At 35.5% G+C, this 14,646-nt stretch overlaps 1 protein-coding gene across 2 annotated transcripts in view; it reads left to right on the top strand.

The window, feature by feature from the left end:
* The first annotated feature begins 5,409 nt into the window (after positions 1-5,409).
* LOC135273056 (ankyrin repeat domain-containing protein 36B-like) overlaps positions 5,410-14,646 on the top strand; it is a 40,680-nt gene continuing 31,443 nt past the window's right edge. For both annotated transcript variants that reach the window (XM_064371913.1, XM_064371914.1), the window contains exons 1-12: positions 5,410-5,460; positions 5,555-5,627; positions 7,285-7,313; positions 7,408-7,480; positions 9,076-9,104; positions 9,207-9,279; positions 10,237-10,265; positions 10,360-10,432; positions 12,028-12,056; positions 12,155-12,227; positions 13,904-13,932; positions 14,027-14,099. In XM_064371913.1, the coding sequence (XP_064227983.1) occupies positions 5,410-5,460; positions 5,555-5,627; positions 7,285-7,313; positions 7,408-7,480; positions 9,076-9,104; positions 9,207-9,279; positions 10,237-10,265; positions 10,360-10,432; positions 12,028-12,056; positions 12,155-12,227; positions 13,904-13,932; positions 14,027-14,099 (634 nt within the window). The remainder of the gene's footprint in view (positions 5,461-5,554; positions 5,628-7,284; positions 7,314-7,407; positions 7,481-9,075; positions 9,105-9,206; positions 9,280-10,236; positions 10,266-10,359; positions 10,433-12,027; positions 12,057-12,154; positions 12,228-13,903; positions 13,933-14,026; positions 14,100-14,646) is intronic.

The raw sequence follows: 14,646 nt of genomic DNA on the forward strand, positions 1-14,646 counted from the left end.
CAAAATTAGGACAACATTTTTCTTAAACTGAAGCATTTGAATATTAGAACCTATGAAAAAACACACATTGGGTTTGATTTGGGATTTCAAAATAGTTCCAGCAATAAAATTTAAGAACAGATTCCACTACTTTACTATTTCTCTGTGAATGTTAAAAATGCTACTTCATTAAACCTGTAAAACAACCTCATGAAAGAAGGCAGTACAATCTAGAAGAAGACATTGCGCCTAAGAGAAGCAACCTGTTTAACAGGAAATACCTGTAGGCTATAGAGCCAGGACGTATCAGTAAGAGCCAGGAAGGTGACTTTCTATTATGTCAAGGTGATGTGAGTTAGTTTATGAGCTATACTGCCTTCACTTCATGAGTACTTCACCTGTCGTTATTATTTAATTAGAAAGGTACTAAGAAGTTTGTAGAGCTTACAGAAGAGAAGTGTATAGGATAATTAACATCCTGATACTGTTTAAAATACTCTAGTAATTTAGTATGTTTGGTAAATTTTTTTAATAATAGTATTAACATGTAAATTTCCTTTATTAATTTTATGCATAGCATTCTCAAACTAATTTCTGAATACAAAGAAGAAAAGAAATCTAAAGCGCTTTCTATAAATAGCAATCCAGGTAAGATTTCTAACAGTGAATTACTCTTGATGGTATTACCATAGATAAAAAAGAATAAGGATGTTTTGATTACAAAAAAGCACTGTTTAAATGAGCTGGGATGTGGAACTGTGGCGGTTGGAGAGGTGTGAATAAACCGTCTGTGTCACGTGAAGGAAAAAAAAATCTCATGTAATGCAATTGTGTCAGGGTTTCCCAAGACTGCCTCTATGTTTGGTGATTCACTTAGAAGGATTCAGCAAACAGTCATACTCAGGGCTTTGATTTGTTACAGTGAAATAATACAAAATAAAATTAGCTCAGGGCAAAGGGACATGTGGCATATCTGGGGGAAGCCAGGCACAAGCTTCCAGGAGCCCTCCTGTGGAGTTACCAGGATGTGCTTAATTCCTGTAGCCTTGAATTTTGACAGCATATGTGCAATGTTGTTTATCACTATGAGTCTCATAGAGACTTACACAGTATCCAAAGATTTTATGGAAGCTAGTTACATAGGCATCCTCTCTCACACGTGCAAAAGTTCCAGACTTCCAGAAGAAAAGCAGCTGTTCAGAGTCAACTACATTGTTTATGCAAACAGTTTAGGTACAGTGATCTACTTTTCTCAGTTAGAAAATGGTGAGAAGCCTTTAAAATATAAATTTCCAAACACCAGTGAAGGGCCAGTTTTGCATGTAGGTCTTTCTAAAATGACAGTCTTATGACTGTCATGTGAATTATTTTCTTTACAGCAGTTATAGCCCCAACTTAATTTTAGGTATTGTCTTAAAAATTCTATTTTAATAGTGAATAGTATAGTGATATAGCATGCTGCTTATTTCATTTGCATGAGTTGCAATTTAATATGAAATATTAAGTTTCTGTGCTGTTAGATTTTTGACTTTTGGTGAATATTTAACAGATTTCTATACAGAAGTTACTATGGCAATATTGGGTAATTATAATCTGTTCTTATTTGATTAACCTTTCAGCAAAATTGTTAAACTAATAATTTCTGATTTAAAATTAAAATAAAAAATTTATTTCATTTTAATTATATAGCTGGTTCAGTTTTGTTTTATATTTTGTTAAATTTCTGTTTATAATTATGAAATTTAAAAAATCAATCATGTATTAGTTATTTTCTTGCCTACTAATACAATTAAGTTATTTCCTTTATGTATTTTTATATACTATAATTCTGCAGCAAATATTCCTATTCTGTTTCAAATTGAGTGTATCTTGCTATAATATATGGCAGTAGAAGATTTAGTGACAATCTTCTTTTTTTAAGTTATACTTTAAGTTGTGGGGTTCATGTGTAGAATGTGCAGGTTTGTTTCATAGCGTAATGGTGGTTTGCTGCATCCATCATCCTGTCATCTGCATTAGGTATTTCTCCCAATGCTATCCCTCTCCAGCCCTCCACCCACTGACAGGCTCTGGTGTGTAATATTCCCCTCCCTATGTCCACGTAACTCCCACTTATGAGTGAGAACATGCGGCATGTGGTTTTTTGTTCTCATGTTAGTTTGCTGAGAATGATCGTTTTCAGCTTCATCCATGTCTCTGCGGAGAACAAGAATACATTCTTTTTGATGGCTGCATAGTATTCCATGGTGTATATGTGCCACATTTTCTTTATCCAGTCTATCATTGATGGGCATTTGGGTTGCTTCCAAGTCTTTGCTATGTGAACAGTGCTTAGATAATCATATGTGTGCATGTGTCTTTGCAATAGAACAGTTTATAAATTTTGGGTATATACCCAGTAATGGGATTGCCAGGTCAAATAGTATTTCTGGTTCTAGATCCTTGAGGAATCACCACACTGTCTTCCACAATGGTTGAACTGATTGATACTCCCACCAACAGTGTAAAAGCATTCCTATTTCTCCACATGCTCTCCAGCATCTGTTGTATCCTGATTTTTTAATGATTGCCATTCTAACTGACGTGGGATGGTATCTCATTGTGGTTTTGTTTGCATTTCTCTAATGACCACTGATGATAAGCTTTTTTTCATATGTTTGTTGGCTGCATAAATGTCTTCCTTTGAGAATTGTCTGTTCGTTTCCTTCACCCATTCTTTTGATGAGGTTGTTTGTTTTTTTCTTGTAAATTTAAGTTCTCCATAGATTCTGGATATTAGCCCTTTGTCAGATGGGTAGATTGCAAAACTTTTTTCCCATTCTGTTGGTCGCCGGTTCACTCTATTGATAGTTTTGCTGTGCAGAAGCTCTTAAGTTTAATTAGTTCCCATTTGTCTATTTTGGCTTTTGTTGCTATTGCTTTTAGTGTTTCAGTCATGAAGTCCTTGCCCATGCCTATGTCCCGAATGATATTGCCTAAGTTTTCTTCAAGAGTTTTTATGGTGTTAGGCCTCATGTTTAAATTTTTATATCCATTTGAAGTTAATTTGTGTATAAGGTGTGGGGAAGGGATCTAGTTTTGTCTTTCTGCACATGGCTACCCAGTTTTCCCAATACCATTTATTAAATAGGGAATCCTTTCCCCATTGCTTTTCTCTGGTTTGTCAAAGATCAGATGGTTATAGTTGTGTGGTGTTCTTTCAGAGGCCTCTATTTCTTCCATTGGTCTATATCTCTGTTTTGGTACCAGTACCATGCTGTTTTGAGTACAGTAGCCTTGTGATATAGTTTGAAGTCAGTAACATGATGACTCCAGCTTTGTTTTGTTGTTGTTGTTGTTGTTTTGCTTCAGATTCTCTTGGCTATGCAAGCTCTTTTTTGGTTCCATATGAAGTTTAAGGTGTTTTTTTCAAATTCTGTGAAGAGGGTCACAGGTAGCTTGATGGAGATAGCATTGAATCTATAAATTCTTTTGGGCAGTATGGCCATTTTCACAATATTGATTCTTCCTAACCATGAGCATGGAATGATTTTTCATCTGTTTGTGTCCTCTCTTATTTCCTTGAGCAGTGGATTGTAGTTCTTCTTGAAGAGGTCCTTCACATCCATTGTTAGTTGTATTCCTAGGAAACATTATTTGTTGACGTGTATGTTTTTGCAAAACTGGACAAACAGATGGCAAGAGTGCTGAACTGCTGAACTCAGAAAATGTAGGTATATCAGGAGACTTGAGGAGTATAAAGAAAATGATTTTTAAAATTATGACTCAAGTATAAATGAACTCACTTCAGATGTATTTAGAATATTTGCATAAAAGGTGATTTGACTTTGGCTGCTCCAGGAACTACTGGAAGCAGTAAAGAGTGCTAGAATTAGGATAAACCACAGTAACTGATTACTACTCTTATTTACTATTGGGCATCAGAGATACATGTTTTGTTGATATTAGTTATTCAAATGAGATAAACATGAATATATATACATTAACTTTGTTTCTCCAGAAGCTAACTTTTGGATGAAATAGCAATTTAATAAAAATTTTTAAGAGAATAGTATACTTCAAGCTAGACTATTTTGGAAACAAAAATAATGTTGAATTCATTAATTGACTCCTAAAAGGTTTGTTTTCAATGAATATTAGAGTGAGTTTCAAATGTAAAAGCTTATTCATATCTATCCTTGTAGCAACTTTATTTTGTATAAGTATGTTAAATTTGATCATTTATTATACTTTTTGAAGAGGTTTATATATTGTATATTCTTGCCATGAGTGAAATGAAGAAAGTTTCTGAAGATTAAACTAGAGGATACAAGAAATGTAGGCACATTGTTATACCACATGTAAGGTTTGTTCTTCAGTTCTTGCCAAGTTTAAAAAGAAGAAACTGAGGCCAACACAAGAAGATCCAATATGAAGGAATTTATTCAGGCTCCCGGGTGAGGTTCTGTGGTCCAACAGGAGGGGCCAGAGAAGTCGCACGGACTCCTCTCAGATGTGGGATTTTATAGGGAGTGAAGGAGCTCGATTGGTTGTGGGACAGCAGGACTGCTATTGGTTAAGGTTACAAGCCTTTGTTTGCATACAGGACTTGGCTGCTATTGGTTAGAATTACTCGGCTGCTATTGCTAGAAAGACTCAGCTGCTATTGGCTAGAAAGACTCGGCTGCTATTGGCTAGAAAGACTTGACTGCTGTTGGCTAGAATCACAAGACTCTGCTTGCATACTGGGTTCTTTAACGGAAGGCCAGGCTGTGTGAGAAAGGGAGAAGGGAACATGCCTGAGCAGTTCCAAGCTTTCAGACAAAAGGGGGAGGCGTGTGCGTCTGAGCTCGTGGCGAGGCAACCGACCTTACACCACATGGGTATGAGGAATAAAGAATATTATATACTAGGATTCACCAAACCTATATCCAAGCTGATCATTCTGGGACACGTCCACTGAGGAGTTGTGAAGTGTACATTCAACTAAAGCATCATACTCATTGCGCACCTGCTCAATTATCAGGCAAGTAGAAGAGCGCAATGAATATTTGTAGTATAATGGTACAAATCCTTCTGATGTCTTGCATGAAAGACATGACATGCAGGAGCATTTACCACCTGCTTTGACATTGATTCCCAGATGTATAAGTTGCTCCTCTGATTTTAGATCACATTTATTCCTAATCACTCAGCATATCCACATGCACAATGACACTATTTTATTGTGGTAATAGACATATAAAGAGTAATATCACATTTGAAATTATAAGTGTGTGTTTCATGACACCTGTATTTCTGTTCTCTTCGGTGTATTTCTGTCATGTTCCTGTTCCAAGACACAAAGTATGAAACATCAAAGCCTACGCTAATACAGGCAGGGGGATAAATCTTGATGCTAACACTACATGAATGTATGGTTAACTTTATCATATTTACATATGATTGATTATGTATCCCTTTTTCTTTTCAGTATCTTCTCTGAAACAACTAGCCTTCAGGGTAATTACACTCTCATTTATATTTCTAATTATTAACTCCATAGTCTATGAAATATACTTAATGTATTGATTATTTTGTTTCAAATCCCATTCAGGCTACAAGTGACAAGAAAACATCTGTTTCAGTTATAGCCAGAGAAATAAAGGATGGAGACCAATCTGGGACAGGTAATTTTGCAATACACATTTAATGTCATGTTCCCTCAAGATTGAAGAGAACTTCTATTTTTTGAATAAATCAGTGGAAGGCTCAGTGAAGCTGCACATTCTGATTGAACAGGCCTGGGCTTCTGCATTAATAATAATTTCTTGGTTGACACTGGTACTGCTAGTCCTTGGCCTTGATCTGAGTAGTAAGATTATAGACTTCCCTACATTGAAATTGGGAAGAAGAAGCATTAAAGAGCAGTTGAAGACATACCAGACTCAGGGACAGCATAATTTTGCTTTAGTTCTACAGCATGTTTTCATCAAGGGGGAAAGAGAAGGAGATGAAGTAATAGAAATTATAGGCCTCAGACGATATTGCCAAAACCAGAAGGAAGAAGTGATCGTAATAACCCGTAAACACTGTAGAACAACAACTAAGGACACCACTGATGGAGTAATTACTTTCCTTAAGGAAGAGAGATTGTGAGGCAGGAAGGAGGGAAAAGAAGAAGTTAGTCATGTAATTTTGGGGATTCTGCTGAGGAAACCTGAGTGAACTCCCTTCAGATGCATTTAGAATATTTGCATAAAAGAAGATTTGACTGTGGCTGCTCCAGGAATTACTGGAAGCAGAAAGAGTGCTGTAATTGAGATAAACCACACTGACTCATTGCTCCTCTTTGTTACTGTTAGGCCACAGAGATACCTTTTTTTTCTTTTTTGTTATCAAAATGAGATAAACTTGAATATGAATACATTGTCTTTATTGTTTAAGGAGCTAACTCTTCGATAAAATAGCTATTTAATGAAAATTCTTTAGAAAATAATATGGTACTTCAAACAAGACTTTTAGAAATAAAAGTATTGTTGAATTCATTAATATACTCTAAAATGAGTTTTTCAATGCATTTTGGAGTAATTTTTGAATGTAAAAGCATATTAATATCTAATGTGGTTTTGTTTTGTAGAAGTATGTCAAAATTGATAATTGATGATACTTTTTATTGAGGTTTTTATATAATATCTTGTTGTCATGAGTGGATCATGAAACTTTCGGAAAGCTAAACAACAGGATATGAGAAACGTGGGCTAATTATTACACCACATGGACGTGAGAAATAATGAATGCTATTTACTGGGATTCACCAAACATATCCAAGCTGATCAATTAGGGACACTTCCACTGAAGAGATGTGAAGTGTACATTCAACTGAAGTGTCCTTGTAATTGTGTACCTTCTCAGTTGTCGGGCAAGTTACAGAGCCTGATGAATATTTGTAGTACAATGGTATAAATTCTTCTGATGTGTTGCATGAAAGACATGCGGGAATAGGACCACCTGCTTTGACATTGATTCCCAGGTTTATGAGTTGCTCCTCTGATTTTAGATCACATTGGTTCTCATCACTAAGGATATCCACATTGCTATTGAAACTCTCTTATTTTAGGAGTAGATATATGACAAATTATATTATGTTGGAATTTGTGAAGCCTATATTCCTGTTTTCTTCAGTGTGTTTCTGTCATGTTGCTGTCCCAAGACACAAAGTATAAAACATCAAAGCCTACACTAATACAGGCAGGAAAATACAGGTTGATGCTAACACTGCATCAATGTATGGATGTCTTTATCATATTTACATATGATTTATTATGTATCCCTTTCTCTTTTCAGTGTCTTCTCAGAAAGAACGGGCCCCAAAGGTAATTACACTCTCATTTTTATTTTGAACTATTAACTGTATAGTCTGTGTAATATACTTTATGTGCTGATTATTTTTCTTCAAATCCCATTCAGGCTACACATGATGAGAAAGATCCTGTTTCAAATACAGCCACAGAAAAAAAGGATGAATCAAAATCTGGGACAGGTAATTCTGCAAAACACATTTAATGTCAAGTTCACTCAGGATAAAAGGGAACTTCCCTTCCCAAATAAATCAGCAGGGGGCTCATTGAAAGTGTACGTTGTGATTCAGGAAGCCTGAGATTCTGCATTTGTAATAAGTTATTTAGCACCAGTGATGCTGCTGGTCCTTGTCCGTGATCTGAGTAGTACGATTATAAACTTTTCTACATTGAAATTAAATAGAAGAACCTCTGAAGAGCAATTCAAGACATAGCAAGCTCAAGGGACAGCGTAATTTTGCTTTAATTCTACAGCATGTTTTCTTCAGGAAGGAAAGGAAAAAGAGATGTAGTAATAGAGATGATAGACACTAGCTTGTTTTGCTGAAACCGGAGGGAAGAAGTGATTGTAATAAACCATAAACACTGTAGAATGAGAGAACTAATGAGACCATTGATGTAGTAATTATTTTCTCCAAGGAAGAGGGATTGTGAGGCAGCAAGGAGGGAAAAGAAGAGGTTATGTATGTAATTTAGGGGTTTCTGCTGCGGAAACGCGAGTGAACTCACTTTGGATTTATTTAGAATATTTGCGTAAAACAAGATTTGATTTTGGCTGCTCCAGAAACTACCAGAAACAGGAAAGAGTGCTAGAACTGGGATAAACCACGGTGACTCATTACTCTTCTTTGTTGCTATTAGGCATCAGAGATAGATGTTTTGTTGATTTTAATTATTAAAAGTAAGATAAACTAGAATATGAATACATTGGCCCCATTGGTCAAGGAGCTAACTCTTGGATAAAATAACTATTTAATGAAATTTCTTTAGAGGATAACATGATACCTCAAAGAAGACTATTTTAGAAACAAAAATTATGTTGAATTCATTTACTGCCTCAAAAATGGTTATTTTCAATGAATATTGGAGTGATATCTGAATGTAAAAGCTTATTAATATCCAATGCTTGTAGTAGTTTTTTTTAGTAGAAGTATGTCAAAACCGATAAAGGCTGATACTGTTTATTGAGGCTTATGTGTCATATCGTGTTGCATGAGTGTGTGAAGAAACTTCCAGAAAGCTAAACTAGGGGATACCAGAAATGTTGAAAATTATTACACCACATGGGTGTGAGTAATAATGAATATTATGTACGAGTATTCAGCAAACATATATCCAAGCTGATCTATTCAGGACCTTTCCCCTGCAGAGACATGAAGTATACATTCAACTGAAGTGTCATTGTAATTGTGTACCTTCTCAGTTGTCGGGCAAGTTACAGAGCCTGATGAATATTTGTAGTACAATGGTATAAATTCTTCTGATGTGTTGCATGAAAGACATGCGGGAATAGGACCACCTGCTTTGACATTGATTCCCAGGTGTATGAGTTGCTCCTCTGATTTTAGATCGGTGAGTGTATGTTTCATGAAGCCTGTATTTCTGTTCTCCTCAGTGTATTTCTGTCATGTTCCTGTTCCAAAACACAAAGTATGAAACATCAAAGCCTACGCTAATACAGGCAGGGGGATAAAGCTTGATGCTAACACTGCACGAAGGTATGTTTAACTTTATCGTATTTACATATGATTGATTATATATCCCTTTTTCTTTTCAGTGTCTTCTGTGAAACAACCAGCCTCAAAGGTAATTACACTCTTATTTATATTTTTAATTATTCACTCTCTCTATATATAGTCTATGAAATATACTTAATGTATCGATTATTTTGTTTCAAATCCCATTCAGGCTCCAAGTGACAAGAAAACATCTGTTTCAGTTATAGCCAGAGAAGTAAAGGATGGAGACAAATCTGGGACAGGTAATTTTGCAATACACATTTAATGTCATGTTCCCTCAAGATTGAAGAGAACTTCTATTTTTTGAACAAATCAGCGGAAGGCTCAGTGAAGCTGCACATTGTGATTGAGCAGGCCTGGGTTTCTGCATTCATAATAAATTCTCGGTTGATGCTGATGCTGCTGGTCCTTGGTCTTGATCTGAGTAGTAAGATTATAGACTTCCCTACATTGAAATTGGGAAGAAGAACCATTAAAGAGCAGTTGAAGACATACCAGACTCAGGGGACAGCATAATTTTGCTTTAGTTCTACAGCATGTTTTCTTCAAGAGGGGAAAGAGGAGATGAAGTAATAGAAATTATAGGCCTCAGACGATATTGCCAAAACCAGAGGGAAGAAGTGATGGTAATAACCCGTAAACACTGTAGAACAACAACTAAGGACACCACTGATGGAGTAATTACTTTCCTTAAGGAAGAGAGATTGTGAGGCAGGAAGGAGGGAAAAGAAGAAGGTATTTATGCAATTTTGGGGATTCTGCTGTGGAAACCTGAGTGAACTCCCTTCAGATGCATTTAGAATATTTGCATAAAAGAAGATTTGACTGTGGCTGCTCCAGGAACTACTGGAAGCAGAAAGAGTGCTCGAATTGAGATAAACCACACTGACTCATTGCTCCTCTTTGTTACTGTTAGGCAACAGAGATATATATTTTTTTGTTTTAGTTATAAAAATGAGATAAACTTGAATATGAATACATTGTCTTTGTGGTTCAAGGAGCTAACTCTTGGAAGCCTGATTTCCTGTTTTCTTCAGTGGTTTTCTGTCACGTTCCTGTCCCAAGACAGAAAGTATAAAACATCAAAGCCTACACTAATACAGGCAGGAAAATACAGGTTGATGCTAACACTGCATCAATGTATGGATATCTTTATCATATTTACATATGATTTATTATGTATCCCTTTCTCTTTTCAGTGTCTTCTCAGAAGGAACGGGCCTCAAAGGTAATTACACTCTCATTTGTATTTTGAACTATTAACTGTATAGTCTGTGAAATATACTTTATGTGCTGATTATTTTGCTTCAAATCCCATTCAGGTTACACGTAAAAAGAAAGACCCTGTTTCGAATCCAGCCACAGAAAAAAAAGATGGATCAAAATCTGAGACAGGTAATTCTGCAAAACGCATTTAATGTCAAGTTCACTCAGGATAAAAGGGAACTTCCCTTCCCAAATAAATCAGCAGGGGGCTCATTGAAAGTGTACATTGTGATTCAGGAAGCCTGAGATTCTGCATTTGTAATAAGTTATTTAGCACCAGTGATGCTGCTGGTCCTTGTCCATGATCTGAGTAGTACGATTATAAACTTTTCTACATTGAAATTAAATAGAAGAACCTCTGAAGAGCAATTCAAGACATAGCAAGCTCAAGGAACAGCATAATTTTGCCTTAATTCTACAGCATGTTTTCTTCAGGAAGGAAAGGAAAAAGAGATGTAGTAATAGAGATGATAGACACTAGGTTGTTTTGCTGAAACTGGAGGGAAGAAGTGATTGTAATAACCCATAAATACTGTAGACTGAGAGAACTAATGAAACCACTGGTGTAGTAATTATTTTCTCCAAGGAAGAGGGATTGTGAGGCAGCAAGGAGGGAAAAGAAGAGGTTATGTATGTAATTTAGGGGTTTCTGCTGAGGCAACGTGAGTGAACTCACTTTGGATTTATTTAGAATATTTGCATAAAAGAAGATTTGATTTTGGCTGCTCCAGAAACTACCAGAAACAGGAAAGAGTGCTAGAACTGGGATAAACCATGGTGACTCATTACTCTTCTTTGTTGCTATTAGGCATCAGAGATAGATGTTTTGTTGATTTTAATTATTAAAAATTAGATAAGCTAGAATATGAATACATTGTCTCCATTGGTCAAGGAGCTAACTCTTGGATAAAATAACTATTTAATGAAATTTCTTTAGAGGATAACATGATACCTCAAAGAAGACTATTTTAGAAACAAAAATTATGTTGAATTCATTTACTGCCTCCAAAAATGGTTATTTTCAATGAATATTGGAGTGATATCTGCATGTAAAAGTTTACTAGTATCTAATGCTTGTAGTAGTTTTTTTTAGTAGAAGTATGTCAAAACCGATAAAGGCTGATACTGTTTATTGAGGCTTATGTGTCATATCGTGTTGCGTGAGTGTGTGAAGAAACTTACAGAAAGCTAAACTAGAGGATACCAGAAATGTTGAAAATTATTACACCACATGGGTGTGAGTAATAATGAATATTATGTACGAGTATTCAGCAAACATATATCCAAGCTGATCTATTCAGGACCTTTCCCCTGCAGAGACATGAAGTATACATTCAACTGAAGTGTCATTGTAATTGTGTACCTTCTCAGTTGTCGGGCAAGTTACAGAGCCTGATGAATATTTGTAGTACAATGGTATAAATTCTTCTGATGTGTTGCATGAAAGACATGCGGGAATAGTACCACCTGCTTTGACATTGATTCCCAGGTGTATGAGTTGCTCCTCTGATTTTAGATCGGTGAGTGTATGTTTCATGAAGCCTGTATTTCTGTTCTCCTCAGTGTATTTCTGTCATGTTCCTGTTCCAAAACACAAAGTATGAAACATCAAAGCCTACGCTAATACAGGCAGGGGATAAAGCTTGATGCTAACACTGCACGAATGTATGGTTATCTTTATCGTATTTACATATCATTGATTATATAACCCTTTTTCTTTTCAGTGTCTTCTGTGAAACAACCAGCCTTGAAGGTAATTACACTCTCATTTATATTTTTAATTATTAACTCTATATATAGTCTATGAAATATACTTAATGTATCGATTATTTTGTTTCAAATCCCATTCAGGCTCCAAGTGACAAGAAAACATCTGTTGCAGTTATAGCCAGCGAAGTAAAGGATGGAGACCAATCTGGGACAGGTAGTTTTGCAATACACATTTAATGTCGTGTTCCCTCAAGACTGAGGAGAACTTCTATTTTTTGAACAAATCAGCGGAAGGCTCAGTGAAGCCGCACATTCTGATTGAGGAGGCCTGGGATTCTGCATTAGTAATAATTCCTTGGTTGACGCTGATGCTGCTGGTCCTTGGCCTTGATCTGAGTAGTAAGATTATAGTCTTACCTACATTGAAATTGGGAAGAAGAACCATTAAAGAGCAGTTGAAGACATACCAGACTCAGGGGACAGCATAATTTTGCTTTAGTTCTACAGCATGTTTTCATCAAGAGGGGAAAGAGAAGGAGACGAAATAATAGAAATTATAGGCCTCAGACGATATTGCCAAAACAGAGGGAAGAAGTGATCGTAATAACCCATAAACAGTGTAGAACAACAACTAAGGACACTACTGATTTAGTAATTACTTTCCTTATGGAAGAGAGATTGTGAGGCAGGAAAGAGTGAAACGGAGAAGTTATTCATGTAATTTTGAGGATTCTGCTGAGGAAACCTGAGTGAACTCCCTTCAGATGCATTTAGAATATTTGCATTAAAGAAGATTGGATTTTGGCTTCTCTGGGAACTACTGGAGGCAGGAAAGTGTGTTAGAAATGAGATAAACCACCCTGACTCATTACTTTTCTACGTTACTATTAGGCTTCAGAGATATATGTTTTGTTGATATTATTCAAATGGGATAAACATGAATATGCATACTTAGTCTTCTTTTTTCAAAGAGCTAACTTTTGGATAAAAAGTAATTTATGAAAATGCTTTAGAGAACAACATTATACTTCAAACCAGAACTTTTTAGAAATAATAATGTTGAATTCATTAATTGACTCTTAAAGTAGTTATTTCAATGAATATGGGAGTGATTTCTAAATGTAAAGCTTCCTCACATCTAATGCTTGTAGTAACTTTATTTTGTATATGTATGTCAAATTTAATAATTTATCATACTTTTTTGTGAGGTTTATGTATTATGTCTTCTTGCCACGAGTGGATTAAGAAACTTTCTGAAGGCTATACTAGAGGATGCCAGAAATGTAGTCACATTATTACACCACATGGATATGAGAAATAAAGAATATTATATAGTAGAATTCACCAAACATATATGTAAGTTGATCAATTCAGGATACTTCCACTGAGAAGTTATGAAGTGTACATTCAACAAAAGTGTCATTGTCATTTTGTACCTGCTTAATTATCAGGCAGGTCAAAAAGCATGATGAATATTTGTTGTATAATGGTATAAATCCTTCCAATGTCTTGCATGAAAAACATACGAGAGCCTTTATCATCTGCTTTGACATTGACTCCCAGGTGTATGAGTTGCCTCTCTGATATTACATCACATTGGTCCTCATTACTCAGCATATCCACATTGATAATAACAAGTTTTTATTGTAGTAATAGACATATGAAAATATTATTACTTTTGAAATTGGAAGTTTATATTTTGTGAAACCTTTATATCTATTTTCTTCTATGTATTTCTGTCATGATCCTGTTTCAACACACAAAGTGTAAAACATCTAAGCATCCAGTAATACAGGCAGGAGGATACAGCTTGGTGCTAATACTACATGAATACATGGACACCTTTATTATATTTACATATGATTGATTACATATCCCTTTTGATTTCAGTGTATTCTCAGAAACAGCTGGACTTAAAGGTAATTACACTCTCATTTATATTTTGAATTATTAACTGTATAGTCTATGAAATATATTTTATGTATTGATTATTTTGTTTTACATCCCATTCAGGCTACAATTGACAAGAAAGATTCTGTTTTGAATATAGCCACAGAAATAAAGGATGGGCAAAAATCTGAGACAGGTAATTTTGCAATTCACAATTAATGTCATGTTTACTCAAGATAGAAGAGAATGCCTTTTCCCCAAAATAAATGAGTGGGTGGCTCGTTGAAGCTGTACATTCTGATTCAGCAGGGCTGAGATTCTTGGGAGATGTTGGTGCTGCTGTTCCTTGGCCATGATCTAAATAGTAAGATTATAGACCTTTCTTCATTGTAATTGGAAAGAAGAGCCATCAGAGAGCAGTTCAAGATGTAACAGTCTCAGTGGCAGCATAATTTGCTTTACATCTACAGCTATGTTTTCATAAACAGAAAAAGGAGAAAGAGATGAAGTAAAAGAAATTGTAGGCACCAGAAAGTATTGCTAGAATTAGAGGGAAGAAGTGATCATAATGACACATGAACATTGTAGAATGAGAACTAAGGAAATCACTGATGTAGTAATTATTTTCCTCAAGAAAGAGGAAATGTGAGTCAGGAAGGAGGGAAAAAAAGAAGTTATTTATTTAATTTTGGGATATCTGCTGAGGAAACCTGAATGAACTCATTTCACATTCATTTTGAATA

Source organism: Aotus nancymaae, unplaced genomic scaffold, assembly GCF_030222135.1.
Source record: "Aotus nancymaae isolate 86718 unplaced genomic scaffold, 86718_ANA_hifiasm-v0.15.2.pri h1tg000221l, whole genome shotgun sequence".
NCBI lineage: Eukaryota > Metazoa > Chordata > Mammalia > Primates > Aotidae > Aotus > Aotus nancymaae.